Source organism: Tachypleus tridentatus, chromosome 4 (assembly GCF_004210375.1).
Source record: "Tachypleus tridentatus isolate NWPU-2018 chromosome 4, ASM421037v1, whole genome shotgun sequence".
NCBI classification, from domain to species: Eukaryota; Metazoa; Arthropoda; class Merostomata; order Xiphosura; family Limulidae; genus Tachypleus; species Tachypleus tridentatus.
This window is the reverse complement of record NC_134828.1, coordinates 78,726,560-78,743,735: the sequence shown is the minus strand read 5'-3', so window position 1 is coordinate 78,743,735 and position 17,176 is coordinate 78,726,560. Positions and strand designations below refer to the sequence as shown.

General features: G+C 36.5%; 1 protein-coding gene across 8 annotated transcripts in view; it reads right to left on the bottom strand.

Annotated features, from left to right (window-relative positions):
• LOC143249510 (aryl hydrocarbon receptor nuclear translocator homolog) overlaps nt 1-17,176 on the bottom strand; it is a 138,428-nt gene that overhangs the window by 102,759 nt on the left and 18,493 nt on the right. For 2 of the 8 annotated variants that reach the window (XM_076499478.1, XM_076499481.1), the window contains exon 1: nt 2,989-3,516. The exons of 4 other annotated variants lie outside the window; for them this stretch is intronic. In XM_076499478.1, the coding sequence (XP_076355593.1) occupies nt 2,989-3,152 (164 nt within the window). In that variant the 5' untranslated portion in view covers nt 3,153-3,516. Of the gene's footprint in view, nt 1-2,988; nt 3,518-17,176 lie in introns of those variants that run through there. 2 more of the 8 variants (XM_076499479.1, XM_076499485.1) reach the window with 2 other exon arrangements.

The window sequence follows — 17,176 nt, the reverse complement described above, 5'->3', positions numbered from 1 at the left end:
ATGAGCTATCTGCTGTAAGTATCGCATTTAATATATTTTCTAATGAAGTTTAAGTTCACGCAGAGTTGAGTGGAATAGGCTTAGTCATAGTCATGATATAGCCTGTGCATATATGTTTTTTTCACTTTCTATGTTGTTTTTGAATTTCGCGCAAAGCTACACAAGGACTATCTACGCTAGCCGTCCCTAATTTTGCATTGTAAGACTACAGGGAAGGCAGCTAGTCATCACCACCCACCGCTAACTCTTGGGTTACTCTTTTACCAATTAAAAGTGGGATTGGCAGTCACATTATAACGCTCCCATAGTTAAAATGGCGAACATGTTTGGTGTCACAGGGATTCGAACCGGCAAACCTTAAATTGCGAGTCAAACCCTCTAGCCACCTGGCCGTACTGAGCCATGTTTTCAGTTTGCATATTACAGATGAACCAGAAAGACTGAAGGATAAATATTGCGTCAGTGCAAAGCTGCACAATAGTCTGCCCTCTGTTTATTGCGAAGAATCGAATTCCAGAATTTAGTACAATAACTCCAAAACTCACTGTTAATCCAACCATCAAGGGACGCAGAAGAAATATAACCAAGAAAGAAAGGAAAAAAGAGAGAGAGGTAATAAAAATATGAGTATACAAAAACAGGAATAGAAGAAAAAAAGGTAAAAATAAATATTTTCACACACAGAGAAAGTGGAACGATGAAACAAAGGCGTGAGAAATAACCACAAAAAATGTGCAAACAGAATGATAACAATCAACAACAAAGCCAGTTAAACAAGAGTGAGGCTAAAGATAATCAGGGTAGATACTGCATACTAATACCGCTGTACATAATAATGTTTTAGACAGGAATGAAAGAAGTCAAGCGAGAAAGTGAATGCTGACGTAAATAACTGGTTTTATGCTTTTAACTCGAATATAGTATCTTGCAATATCCTACTGTGATCATTGATAATGAACAATGTAATACGCAAACATAATGTATTGATACACCTACCTATAACTGTTTACACCGTTAACGTTGGTAACATAAATAAATAAAGCAATCTAACGAGCTAACAATACAGACAACAATATTCTTCAATAAGTTATGTATATAAATAACAACCTTTAATTCAGTGGAACACAAAACAATAAAAATGCTCGCTTTTTTGAGTAAAAAAATACGAAGTTTATTTTTAACCTTTTGTTTTCTGTAATAACTTTAGTATTTCAATTATTAGGTCAAGTGATACTTGTTATTGATGTATGGAATGCATACGTAAATTATGTCACTGATGTATGTTATGCATATGTAAATTTTACCCAACTAGTTTAATATACTGATTTACTACACCATAGCGATCTTTGATTATTTACAGTCTGTCAGTATCTGAAAATCTAAAAAAAAAAAAGTTAATTTATTCTATATTTCTTTGTGCTTACTTTTGTATGTCACCATATAATAAGAGTTTTAAGTTATCTGCTTAATTTTTAAATGTTTCTATAAATAAATCAGTTCTGCTTGAATTTCACGCCAGGACAAGGAGGAAGGCAGCTAATCTTGGACGATTCTTTTACGAATGAATAGTGGAATTGACCGTAACTTTGTAACTCGCCACTGCTGAAAGATGTTCGGTGGAACGAGGACTTGAACCAGTGATCCGCTAATTGCGAGTCGAGTATTTTAATTTTCAAACTCATGAATATTATCTATGCTTAAAATCGTGATGCAAAACTTTCATCGAAAATTTTAATCAGTTTGATTAATCCACGAATGTTCAATAATCATGTAAAAAATAAAGTTGTTACAACATTATTCGATCTTGGAATATATCTGTTATATTCTTTCTTTTTGTAGCACAGTTAACACAGTGTTCGGTTATAGCAGATCCCCCCTTTCAATTCCTAAATTAATATCCAAACTGTATCAATCTGGCCTAGGAATTACTTTGGACAACACCTTGCTCTAAAGTATGAAAATATAAAACACGAAAATCGGTTTCTAAATGTTATTGAAACACAGATAGGTATGAAATAAATTAATATAAAAACGTTAAATATCATTCTGTCTTTAATATCTTGCACATTAATAGAAATGCACGTGCTACAGATAACGTTCATAAAGTGGACGCAGTTTCACTCATTGTTAAGTAGTTAAAAGACACTTGTACAGATTTTTACACTCACAAAAAAATAATAAAAATGTTGAGGACAAAAAGGGAGAAAAGCAATTTGGCTACTTGATTCCACTCCTGCCCCACAGTGAGCGAGTAAGTGCATTTTGTAGCAGGCTTCTAAGCAAGAGAAAGAGAAACCCATTTAACGTGTAATCGATCAGCGACATGACCGTAATTACTGGTAATGGAGCAGGTGATTTCTCTTTTCGTGCTTCTTTCCCCTCCTCTTAGCAACAACTGCAAGAGAAGATAAAGTCCTGAACAAATATACTCCCTTTACACAACAAAGCCCCTTTAAATGTTTATTTGTGTGTGTGAGTGTGCGTGCGTATACGAACATTGCAGTCCAGCGAAATCTCTCTCTTCCTTTTTTACAGAATTCTTATTTCATAAATATAGAAGTTATGTCACTGTTGCTTCTCGTACAAGAACTTACCCATTAACTAGTTTTATAAGTTATTAACAAATAGAAGAGCAAGATGTACGTTGCTCATACTTTCACGAAACAAGCTTTTGACCGAAGCATTACCATCGAGGTATATTCTCCTCTATGCCGATATAAAATTCATTAACGTAGTTTGTACTGAAAAAAATAAATAAAGAGGTGGCCGGAAAGTAATTCGAAAACTTTTATTAAAATAATTAATTTCAAACTAAAGTCGGTATTGATTATAGTACAAAAGCACGAAATTTGGTTATTTTGGGTGACACGTTCAAAGACGTTTTAATGACACTTGTCAATTGTAACAAAACAAATTCTTATCGTTTAAACGAAATAAAAGTATTTCTTACGAAATATTTTCCTGTAAAGCAGAATTGTTTGTACTTACACAAATCGCTTCCTTTTGCCATGAGGACTTTGAGAGGCAAGCATTTGTGGAGGTGCCGCTGTGGAAGGCGGTCCCATTGTACCCATTCCAGTCATTGTCCCAACAGTAGAGGGAATATAGGTTGAGGGAGGAGTGTAGTGGTGAGGTCCAGCGTAGGTAAACATAGTTTCAAACAAAACCGACAATATTATGTAATATTTCCAAAAGAAGTAATCACAGAGAAACTTTGTAAAAACGGTGCAGTATGTTTCTTCCGTACACAGGAAACTTTCTCAAAGACGAAGCATCTTTACAGAAACCAACAAACACAATACGCTTGTCACGTCTAGGTGTACTCCAGAGCGTGTTACTTTAGCACGCACCAGCTGGGTCCCAGAGAAGACTACCATAGGTTAAACAGCTGCAGAAAGCAAGCAGCCAAGCAGGTGGATCTCGTACACAGCACAGATAGCGTGACTGCGCGTCTACTTTTCAATTCTCATATCCCAGTTCGTATGAGTGAAAGTTCCATGCGCCACTAGTTGTAGCAGCATGCACTCAAGAGAACCTTACTAATATGGTGGAGTCAAGAAAAATGTAGACACGCCCTTATAGTTAATCAACGAATTGAAATCAGTGAATTAAATATCAGACATTTTAAACGAGAAAAAAACAAGATATGTGCAGATTGACGTAAAAATTAATTTCACAACTATACAAAAAAATAAAAACATCATCATTATAAGGTATACTTTTGTTTGAAAAACACATCAGTTTTTACAACTTCTATATATCTAATTCGTTTACAACCATAAGATTTTACTGCTTATTGATTTTGATGTTTTGTTCTCTACCATCAGGTTAAGTTACAAGTTTAATGATTATTATTGTATTTTTATGTAAATACTTTATGGTGTGGGAGAAAGTATATGAAACCAAACTGTACGTAACATCAAAGTTTGTAATTCACTGTGATAAAAAAGCAATAATAGGAATGAATATGAAATGTTGCAGTTTAAAATCATAGAAGCCTAAATAAAAATAGTCAAAATAAAATATTGAATGAAATTTTATAACAAAAAAAAATACTACGCACAATCAAGAAATTAACTCAAAAAATTAAAATTAATTGTGTATATTGTTCAATTATTTTTAAACATCTGAACATGTACAAAATTATAACATTTTTAACAAGTGTACTTCAAACCGTCTCAGGTTCTTGTGTACATACATTAACTGACAATGAAAAGGTAAGGTGCAAAAGCGTGGATTTCGAAGCTGACAAACTGAATTAGTATCTGTGCCATACAACAAAATGTTTCTGTACTTCAAGCTGAAGTTGTGTTATGAGAGCGGCAGTCAAACTTTTAGGTTGGATAGTTGGGGGAAGGGGTAGAATGCTGCCGACTAGCATTGGTCAGTAGTTATTTTAAACTAAAAATGGCGGCAAGTAGGCTTAGTGGTTTTGCCATAAATACAAATAAAACGCAATAGAGGACAATTTTTTAAACCATTAAAACGATGTTTAACGTATGTGATTAGGTGATATATCCAGAAAATATTAAAACTACCCATAAAGTGATACTAATATTTCGCTGCTAAGAATATTATATTTGAAAGAAGAGATAATATAACATATCATATAAATTAAATATATTCACAATTCTATATTTGGTAACACCATCCTATACTTCAATTGTTAATCAGTAACTGTAAATCAGTTCTACAAATCAAATGTTAATATATCATCAAACAGTTTTATATAAAATAGTACACACCCTTTCACAGTTCACTTTCCCTACGTTCTGCCAGACATAACTGGCCAATCATATACTCACAAACATACACGACCCAGGACAACGTAAAGTAAACGAACTATCCAAAAGTGTTGTTGACCTGCTATCTCTACCACTATCAACCAGACTTATGCTGCAGAGTAGCCACAGTACAGTATCCGCTGCCACTCACGATTATTCGTTTAGTGTTCCTCAGAGAATCCAAATGTCGGCCACGTTAAGCAACGTCTCGAACACAACAACGGCTAACATCTTATTCTTATCTTACCAGAGAACATGAAATGGCCTTTAGATGATCAGAGATGTCGTGATGCGATATAGCAGTAAGTAAAAACTCTACGATGTTTGTTCTACGCGTAAGATCTACACTACAGTCAATAAGACACAAAATGCTTCGATTTCTGGAACAATTACAAGAATTACTTTTCCGTTCATTTTTAAACATATATGATGAAAACAAAGAACCTGAAACAACATAGATAACGTTTAGCATTTGATTCATACATTGTAATATACTGAAACTTGCAAGAATAAAAGTGTGGCATTTAAATCACATTAAACACAAGTACACTAGAAACAATTCTTCCATCTTTAAAAAAAACACGGTTTAAGATTGTTTTGGTTTGTTTTACACAACTTAAAATCATCATTTTGCTTCTCCAGTTTATATAGTATATATACTGCTTTATTTATATTTAATCCCAGCTTTAAAAAGATCGTCCTATACCGTAACTAATTTCCAACTCGCAAAATCTCTTTAATAGAAATTGTTTGGGAATAGTTTAACACGAATATTTTGTTTGCGTTCAACGGTTAAACATGGTTTAGTTTGAATTTCGCTCAAAGCGACACGAGGACTATCTGCGCTAACCGTCGCTAATTTAGCAATGTAAGACTAGAGGAAAGGCTGCTAGTCATCACCATCCACCACCAAATCTTGGGGTACTGTTGTATCAACGAACAGTTGGATTGACCGTTACATTATAACGCCCCCACGGCTGAAAGGGTGAGCATGTTTGGTGCGACCGAGATTCGAACTCACGACCCTCAGATTACGAGTCGAGAGCCTTAACCACCTGGCCATGCCGAGCAGGTGAAAGATGCAACAACCTAACTGATGGCAAAGTCGCTTTTCCTTTCCAAACTGACATTTTTCTTGGTTATAAAACAAAACGTATGTCACAATCATAATTAAGTGACTCTCGACAAATAATTGGGAACTAGTATCTTTATTAAACAATGAGACAGCTAAATAATAATAGATACATTGAAATCAATGTTCAGTTAATTGAGGCGGTCGACTTTACGAAGGCGATTTGTTGTTAAGTGCTCGAAGGAAGCTACTCTTTTGTTTAATTTTCTTTTTAAGAAAAGAATAAGAACACGTTGTTTTCATGTTAATTAGCACCCAACTGTATTTACTATTATCACCTGTAGAAACATTCAATGATACATCTGTCATGATAAGTGTGTTACACATTACTTGGAGTTGTATATGTGTCGGCGTCTAATATGTATGCAAACTATACTGTAAGAATGAACTTCACGTTTAGTTAACCGTACACGCTAAAATGAAGACCTACAGATGTCATACAGCTGGTAGATATCAACGTTAAACCACATAAAAAAACTATTACTTTCCATGATGTCGTTCCATATAAAAAACAAAAGAAAATTACAACTTTTGGAATTTCACCGCTCACTTCTACCATCTGTCAACATAAGACAATTAAAACATTCTGCACAAGTTAATATACATACACCAATGGTTTGAACTTAATGTAGAAAGTATTCAAATTTCCTAATCGTATTATTGCAATTGCTAAACTTGCTTGACTGGACGCATAATTCGATAACTTTTTACTGTATTCAGTACAAAGCCTCAACTGTTTATACTTAAGTTTATATTTAACATTGTAGCTAAATATACAGAATTTTCGTAAAGCCCGTCTACTTCACATTTCCAATTTGTTATACATTTCTGGCATTAATAAGATATCAATAGGGCTTTTATAATCGAAAAATTAAATAAAAAGGCAAGCATGTGTGTAATTAGTTTTGTTGTGAACTTTGTAACCCCGTGATGCATATTTTCTAACAAGTGAGATGTGGTTATTGTTAAACACAAAATTACACTATCTGTTCTGTACCCATCGTGAGTATCGAAATCCGATTTTTAGTGATATAAACCCTCGGCATTTTGGTGGGGGCAAAAGTTAATCTCATTTATGAAAACTTGCATACAACAATGGCTTCTAAGCCTAAGCTAAACGGGAATTACTGTTTTTAACTTAACACTTTATATATATAATCTTATGACAATTTTCATTTCTTGTCGACGAAACTTATCCTACATCGACAAACCAGTGAAATCTAACGGGAGCCAAAATCGCAAATTAACTAACAAATGTGTGGATGGATAAAGATACTGGTAAATGAAACCAAAACACTTGTTAGAAAAACAAAACAAATTAAAATAGCATGACGAATAAACAATATGTACATCAAAGATAATCGTATACAGTAAACACAAACTGTACATGTTCGACCAATTTCTTATATCCCTTCTTAAAACTGCATTCCATTTCTTATTACTATGCTATCACTCTCAATAGGTAGTCCCTGGGCTATATCATGCCCTCCAATGCTCGGTTCATGGCTGTGATCAAATATTGCAAGAGTAAACAAAACTTTAGTTGAGTAATGATATGTTCTCAACAATCTCGGGTCTGACCCATGGTATTATGAACCTAATCTGAAAAAAAACCCAGTGAGGATAATAACGGGGACCATTGTTTGGCGCAATCGCATCATTATAAAATCAAGGCTGATAACGTGACTGAATTCCAGCAATAAATGTCTAAGAGACAGGTTTCTTTTATCAATATGATCAATCACTTTATATATTTTTCTACATAATTTCTTAATAATAGCTTTCTGTTCATGTCTGTATTTATAAAGAACAATATACTTATTAATGTAACGATTATCTCTTGTTGGAAAGTAATTCCATCAAAAGTTTGATTTGTTCAGAATTTTACTCAAAGCCACATGAGTACTATCTGCGCTAACCGTTACCATCATTTATCGGTGGGAAGACAGCTAGCCATCACCACCCACTGCCAACTCTTGGTTTATTCTTTTACCAATGAATAGTAGAATTGTTTGTTACATGATAATGTCCCCCCCCCCCCCGACTGAAGGGCGACCATGTTCGGTAGGATGAGAAATTGAAGCCGCGACCCTCATATTGCTCGTCAAACGCCCTAACCACCTTGCCATGCCAAGTCGGTAAGGTAAATTAAGTCATGTTTTCAGTAACTTATTTTAATTACGCTTACCTCATTAAAGTGTTTTCAGTAATATAGTTTTCTCTATCTGTTTTATGAGTATTAAAGCATTTACGTAGTTATTTGTTAATTTAAGTTAAGTAAACTGTACAATTTAAACCTAGCGATATATATAGTTAGTTAGTTAGTTATCACCATTAGATTCCATCTCGAAACATAGGGCCGCAATCGCTTGCGGATTCTTCAACAAGTATTTAAGTGAGTAGGTTGCTAGCCCACTGCACCGAGCCGTCCCTAATTTAGCAGTGTAAGACCAGAGGGAAGGCAGCTAGTCATCACCACCCACCGCCAACTCTTGGGCTACTCTTTTACCAACGAATAGTGGGATTGATCGTCACATTATAACGTCCCCATGGCTGGGAGGGCGAGCATGTTTAGCGTGACGCGGGCGCGAACCCACGTCCCTCGGATTACGAGTCGCACGCCTTACGCGCTTGGCCATGCCAGGCCAGCGATATATATATATTTAGTTTCATTCGTTAATGATTCTTATACAACTAGGAGGAAGGTGCAGTTTGATAACAAAATGAATACGGATAGTTTCGTTCAATTATTTGTATGCTATACGTAGAGCAAGTAGCAATTTAGAATACATATACACAGCAAGTTAATAGCGATGTTCCACGTCCTGTGTCGCCATTGGAACATATCCTCCATTATCACTTGAGATCAATCTTATTACAATAAATCGTTGTATTATTGGACACATAATTTCCATGGTAATAAGCCTTTGCAAATGACTGCGAAATCAGTCTTAATAGCACCTACTAACTTCCTATATAGATCCTCCACCGTATGTGTACATGGAACCCTAAACCAAAGACACAAACGTCTATTGATCTGGTTCTGTTTTGGTTTGTTTTGAATTTCGCAAAAGCTACATGAGGACTATCTGCGTTAGTCGTTCCTAATTTAGCAGTGTAAAACTAGTCATCACCACCCACCAGCGCTTGGGCTACTCTTTTACCAATGAATAGTGGAATTGATCGTGACTTTATAACGCTCCCGCGGTTGAAAGGACGAAGATGTTTGGTGAAACGGGGATTCGAACCCGCGACCCTCAGATTACGAGTCGAGTACTTTAACCACCTGACCATGCCGGGCTACAAAGTCTGTTAAAGCTGCGTCGGGAAATGGACAAATATGTAGTTAAACGAGATTGCTGTGATTGCAGCTAGACTGGCCATCTTTTTCCTCTTAAAATGGCCACTGATTACTAGGTAATGCTGGAAATTTATAAGCTTTTGTTGGTTTCAAATATTTTTTTATTATTATTTTATTAACGGTACAAGATATATCCATCTTTATCGTAACGGCTTTTTAGGCTGATAGATTGCTTTTCATAACTGTAGCTTTCATTTTGTAAATTATGAAGTTGTTTCAGAGCAGTGGTTCTTAACCTGGGTTCAATCGAACACCAGGAGTTCGGTGAGTCAGTCTCAGGGGTTCGGCGGAGGTCAAGACACACACACTGTGTGTGTGTCCGTTTCGTTCACCCCACTCGTATGATTCGTGACGTCATGCTCCACTTGGCTAACACTGGCTGCGGCTGATCACGTCACATCACTTGGCCTTCATATCTGTGCTGCAAGGACCTACGTGCGCTTAGCAGTCGACTTGTGACTGTAGTAATCGTGCGTCATTTATGATTTTTTCCTAATCTTTCAATCCCTTCATACTAACTATGTCGAGCAAAAACAGAAAGTGGTCGGACGAATACGTACAATATAGATTCACATGTATAACGGAACATGATGGGAGTCAGCGTCCTCAATGCATGATTTGCAATGCCAAGTTGAGTAATTCTAGTCTGGCACCGGCAAAACTAAGAGAACACTCCCTAAAGCTGCATGGAGATGGGAAATACAAAAACACAACGCTTGCTGAATTCAAGGTAAAGAGAGCCAGGTTCGATGAAAAGGTTACTTTGCCTGTTCTCGGCTTTGTGCCCATCTACAAACCAATCCTCACACGTGGTACGAAGTTGCGTACTTTATCGCAAAGCAGGGCAAACCACACACCATTGGTGAAGCACTCGTAAAACCAGCTGCGTTAAAGATGGCGAATATCATGCTGGGAAAAGCTGCTGAAAATAAGTTATCCCAAATTCCTCTTTCAAATGACACCATCAGCAGCAGCAGAAGAGATGACATGAGCGATGACATCTTGGCTCAAGTAGTTGCAGATCTGATTTCAAGCCCAGGAAAATTCAGCCTTCAACTCGACGAGACCACAGACGTTTCCAATCTAAGCCAGCTTTTTGTATTCGTGCGCTATGTAAAGAACGACGAGATGAAATATTTTTTTTTATTTTGTAAGCCTCTTACAACAACACCTAAAGCAGCCGACGTGAAGAAACTTGTAAATGACTTCTTCAGAGACAACGATCTTTCGTGGGATATGGTATCTGCAGTTTGTTCAGACAGAACTCCAGTCATGCTGGGACATAACTCTGGTTTTGGTGCGCTGGTGAAAGCCGATGCACAACACATCATTGTAACGCAATTTTCTTTTATTCAAAATATCATGTCCTTTCATTTTATATGATTTAAAAATTTCAGTGAATCAACATTTTTCTTACGAAATTCTTTCGATAGTCTCCAGCTGTGACTACTCGTGGTAGCACTACAATGTGGAATGGTTGGGAAGTTGTCTTGAACTAAATACGTAAGACTAAACACGTCGTAAGTGAACGCCACAACTCGCCTCTGCGATGACATCCCATTGTATTAACGAATGGAAATCATTCATATAAAGCAAGGTTTTCTTTCTGCAATTTTATTATTATGTCAGGCCTCTTAAATGCCAAAATACACTCGGAAATTTCTCATGTCTTTCTCTTATTGCTACGTTTTATTAATAAGTTTGTGCTTCTTCAAATTTATCGAAATATATTTAGATAATATTTACATATAAACATACATGTGTGTGTGTGTAACTATCATAACTGAACGTTTTACATTCAAATGCCAAATTTATGGAAAGGAAATTTCACACGAGGTATATGGAAAATCTCACGTTTTATTCAGGGAAGTTTAGACATTGTACAGACTTCCAATACACGGCTTAAAGGGCGAGCATGTTTGGTGTGACGGATATTCGAAACCGCAACCCTCAGATTACAAGTCGAGTGCCCTAACCATCTGGCCATGCCGGACCTCTGGTGTCCTGGATAATATATGTATATAATAAAAAAAAAGAAATTGGAAACTCTGATTTCCTATGTGAGCTTCGACTGACGTTCGGCCATTCGAGTACGTCTTAGTGGAGCTTCGAGTTGTTATATAATTACTAAGAATTTGTTTGTTGGTTTTTGAATTTCGCACAAAGCTACTCGAGGGCTATCTGTACTAGCCGTCCCTAATTTAGTAGTGTAAGACTAGAGGGAAGGCAGCTAGTCATCACCACCCACCGCCAACTCTTGGGATACTCTTTTACCAACAAATAGTGGAATTGACCGTTACATTATAACGCCCCCACGGCTGAAAGGGCGAGCATCTTTAGCGGGACGAAGATGCGAACCCGCGACCCTCAGATTACGAGTCGCACGCCTTAACACGCTTGGCAATTTCTAAGAAAAGTCCATTAATTTTTAAGTTTGACCATGTCTACATTCTGCGAAGTCATTACACTGTGGTATAGTCTGGCCGTTATCATGGTCACATATATGTTGTGATACTCAAAAGGCGAGCTTATTTTCCTACAAAACATTTTGAACGTCAGCCTCACTAACTTCTGGTTGAGTTTGTTTTAAATTTCGTGCAAAGATACACGAGAGCTATCTGCGCTAGCCGTCACTAATTTAGCAGTGTAAGACGAGACGGAAGGCAGCTAATCATCACCACCCACCGCCAACTCTTGGGCTACTCTTTTACCAACGAATAGTAGGATTGACAGTCATTTTAATGCCCCACGGCTGAAAGGGCGAGCATGCTTGGTGTGATGAAGATTCGAACCCGCGACCCTCAGAATACGAGTCGAGTGCCTTAACCACCTGGCCATGCCGAGCCGCAAATTCTGGTCATATTAAACTAATTTATACTTCGCAGTTTAAGTTTCGAACTTTCTATTGCTATTGTCTAGCAAACTACTTATTGGTTTAATTAAAGCGTATCTGGATCGAATGTTTAATACCTGTGAATATATCGTAATTACCCCTTAAACACCGTTTGTCTTAATAACTAAAAATACAGCCTTACATCAATATCAACAGCTTAAGCATATAAAATTACATAAATAACACCTGATAAAGTAAGCACCACAGAACTACAACTTTTGCAAACAGACTTACTGCAATTTATGTACAAACATTTTAGTTGTGTGTCAACAAATCTAACAGTTTTATTGAAATCAAAAAAGAGAAACTTGTCAATTAAAAATTATACCACTGGATACTTCTTTTTTTAGAAATGATTATGGTGGAACATCAGTTAGAGCCATTTTCACAAATCACGGGTTATAGGAAAACGTGGAGTTATAAATATCTTCTCTTTTTCGGATGATTGCGTACATATTCAATGGGGAAAAACACACTGATAAATATTAAAACGCATTCATTCATACCATTCGAATCAAATTACAGCGATAATAGGTGCTGGGAATGGTTCAGGTTACATTTCCAGGAATTAGCTTTTCTCGACCTTGAACGATCCCCCCTCCTCTCTTGGTACCCTTTGTCATGCTCAGCATTATTTAAACCTCGTTTATAGCGAAATCCCGCGCACTTCTATTTCAACGTTTTTATATTTTTTCTCTCCATGTATAATCAGCCGTATGTTTATACGAAACCCTCACATAAGTAATAGTGTAAAATGCTGTAAATCATTTGTATATATATATTTTTTCTTTAATAACTGCTAAGATCCTGTATAAAACACGTTTGTTACAAAATTTAGCATTTTGCTCTTTTATTTATTTATTTATTTTGCTGTCCGAAAATGCCATTTAAAAATAAAATCGCGGTAACCTTCCCTAAACCTAGATTTTTCTAGTAAAGAAAGAAAACCAATTTTCTGTTTAACCGCTACTTCCTTTTTATTCTCAATGCTGCACATATAATTGCCCAGAACGCGAGTGGAAAGGAAAGAGCTTTATACCAGTTATAAATCATTTACTAAAATCCCACAAGCGGAGACGATGCATTCATGTCACTAGTTTTTTATTTATTTTTATATCAAAAATCGAAGTATTTCGTTAGAATGCAATAAAACCTACAGTGTACATAAAGTCTCATTTATAATATAGTGGATTTTGCTAGATTACTCCTTCAAGGGAAACTCCAATGGCGAGGTATTTTGAAAGTTAAATTGGCTATCCAAATTCATACACATACTGGCGTTTAATATACAGTTTGCACGTAATAATTTGATTGCATACAGCTTGTTACATATATATTTTTTTTAAAGTTAATAAACTCTCGAGTTTCCAAACTCAACTTCTTTTCTGTTAATTGTTTTGCTTGTTGAATTTCATGCGAAGCTACTCATAGACATTTGCACAAACTATCCTAAATTTTGAAATGTTTGTTTGTAACTAAGCACAAAGCTACAAAAAGAACTATGTGTGCTTCATCCACCACCGGTATCGAAACCCGGATTCTGGCGTTTAAGTCTGCAGACATCCCGCTGTGCCACTGGGGAGGGGTAATTTTGAAGTGATAGAATAGAAGAAAAGCAGCAGGTAAATAAAAGCACCTACCGTCAACTAATGAACAAATTTACTCAAATAGCAGGACTTCACTGTCACTCTTATACCGCACACACGGTCCCAGAGTGTGGAGAGCGATTTGTGCAAACCAAAAGATCAAGGCTTAGGATTCATGCTATTACGATTAAGGTTTGGTACTTTTGTCTAACTGGTCACCATTTTCTCACAAACTGACTATTATTAAATTACTTCCTCTTTGAACGACTTGAAACAAGCACATGAGAATACAGCTTTGGTATATTCAACACATCAAAAGTTCTTCTTTGAGCCATATAGAAGCATGTAACAATAATTTACATCATGAACTTTGTATAAACACTAGAAATAAACCTCTTTCAGTCTACTAGAATATACTTATGTGGTTTTAATAACATGTATTGTACAAGATTTATTCATACTTGAAAAACTTACAATGCTTTAAAACATTTTTTTTGCACTAAGAAAATTTGGTTTGGTTTGTTTTGAATTTCGCGCAAAGCTATAGGAAAGCTATCTTCGCCAGCCGTCACTAATTTAGCAGTGTAAGACTAGAGGGAAGGCAGGTAGTCATCAGCACCTACCGCTAACTCTTGGGCTACTCTTTTACCAACGAAAAGTAGGATTGACTGTCATATTATAACGCCCCACGGCTTGGTGTGAGGGAGATTAGAACCCGTGACCCCAGAATATGAGTCGAGTGCCTTAACCACCTGGCCATGCCGAGCCACAAATTCTGGTCAAATCAAACTAATTTATACTTTGCAGTTGAAGTGTTTCATTGCTATCGTTTAGTAACTTACTTATTGGTTTAATTAAAGTGTATCTGGATCGAATGTTTAATACCTGTGAATATATCGTAATTACCCCTTAAACACTGTTTGTCTTAATAACTAAAAATACAACCTTACAGCAATATCAACAGCTTAAGCATATAAAATTACATAAATAACACCTGATAAAGTAAGCACCACAGAACTATGCAAACAGACTTACTGGAATTTATGTACAAACATTTTAGTTGTGTGTCAACAAATCTTGGTGATATACTAGAGATTATAACATTTAATCCTGAAACAAATCTAACAGTTTTATTGAAATCAAAAAAAGAAATTTGTCAATTAAAAATTATACCACTGGATACTTCTTTTTTTTTTAGAAATGATTATGGTGGAACATCAGTTAGAGCCATTTTCACAAATCACGGGTTATAGGAAAAACTGGAGTGATAAATATCTTCTCTTTTTCGGATGATTGCGTACATATTCAATGGGGAAAAACACACTGATAAATATTAAAACGCATTCATTCATACCATTCGAATTAAATTACAGCGATACTAGCTGCTGGGAATGGTTCAGGTTACATTTCCAGGAATTAGCTACTCTTGGGCTACTATTTTATCAGACTGTTGGATTGACCTTCACATTATATCGCCCCAAAGCTGAAAGGACGAGCACGTTTGGTGTAACGGGAATTTGAACCCGCGACCCTTGGATTACCAGTGGAGCGCCTTAACCACCTGGCCATGTCAGGCCTCACTAAGATAATGTCAGAAATCAAATTTAAAATGTTTAGTTTCACAACTCGTTTTAACCTTTACACATGACGTCAAACTGAAGCTTTGTTGTGTTTCACAACTGTATAAAATAAAATAAAAAACTACAAAAATTGATACACGTGCTTAAGTGACAGCAATATGTTTAACAAAAAATTAAATGTAAATTAATCGTATTTATTAGATGCTCTTAAACTAGTTGTTTAGAATGAAAAAAGTACACATGTACCAAAAAACTGGAATTTACATATATCTAACAATTTGTTAGGCAAATCAAAATTATTCACATACAAGATACACACCAAATAAAATAATAATTTCAAAGCATATTAATTCAATACTACTTTGTTATCGTTAGCTTAAATTAAAATCTTTTTTGTATATTTATTGGTTTTGTTGAATTTCGCCCACAGACATTCGAAGTCTATCTGCACTATATAGCTGTCTCTAATTTTGAAATAACAGACTGGATATAAGGCAACTAGTTAATAAAACCCACAGCCAACTGTTGTGCTTCTCTTTAGAAGCAAGTGGAGGGACTGACTATCACATTATAAAGCCCCCAAAGCTGAAACAGTGAGTTAAGTGACGCGTTTCAATCCACTATTCGCAGATTGCGAGGCGAATGTTTAAACCGTTTACCACGTCAACCTGGTAGCAGAAGCTGCTTGGTTTATTCAAATATACAGAATGGCTCCTAAGTTGGGGCTCATCCTGGATAACGTCTTTAAAACGTCATATAAAAGTACAGCAGTGTACACTGGGACATACATCTACCTGAGACCTAACGTGAAGCGATTCCAAGGCCAGTAGAGAACTAAGCGAATCGGTATAAATAGTACAGTTCGTGTACTGCACAGCTTCTACGTGAACCAGAGCAGGCGAAATGGCACACAATTTGGCAGTAAACACAGAAACTATAGAAAAGATCCTTGAGGATCCACTGAACCACAACAAACTATAGCAGAGCCCACAGAGTCATCTGATTTCAAACCATCTGCATAAATGGGAATGGAAGGATGGTTTGAAAGATGTTCAGCAAACAGACGGAAGACGATACTTCCCAATCGGGAATATCTATCTTCTTCAGATGACTCGAAAGGTCATATTTGGGGATGGTAATAAGCCATGGTGGGATGGGTTGACCAGTGGATACAGTAACGTCATCCAAAGATAGACCCAATGCAGCCAACTGCACTGGATACGAAGGTCAAAAAGAACAACGACAGTCCACCTATTCTGAAAAAGCATGGCCCACTAATAAAGAAAAATACAACCCCAGGTGGGACGCTGTGGTAAAAATCGAAGTTTAGAAATATACAGTAAAGACAATTTTAAATCGCAGAAGTGTAGAGGAGGTTCATGGGACTCAGTGTACAAACTCTAAACTGCAGAAGTGTGGAAAGTCCCCCCGTGTAGAGCAGAAGTCCAGATGGTGAATCCCCGAGGTCCTGACAGAGCCACAGACTGTAAACCCCTAATCCAGTTTTCATTGAATGAGGGCATGATAGATCTTTAAAATTAGAACATTGACCCACTGCCAAAGAGGTGGAAGAGAGAAAATGGAGGATGTTTAATGTCCTTATACACTTGAAATGCAGCTGCTTGATGTGTGAAATGAAAATCAAGGTCGAATATAAGCCCCAAGAACTTTGCCTCAGAGACTACAGGAAGCAGAACTTCTCCAAGACGGAGCTTGGGATCGGGGCGAATACCACATTGGAAGCAGAAGTGCATGCAAACAGTTTCAAATAGAAAGAAGGTGAAACTAATTGTTGTAATCCACTTCATTAAATGATTGAGGGCAGTTTGCCACTCAATAA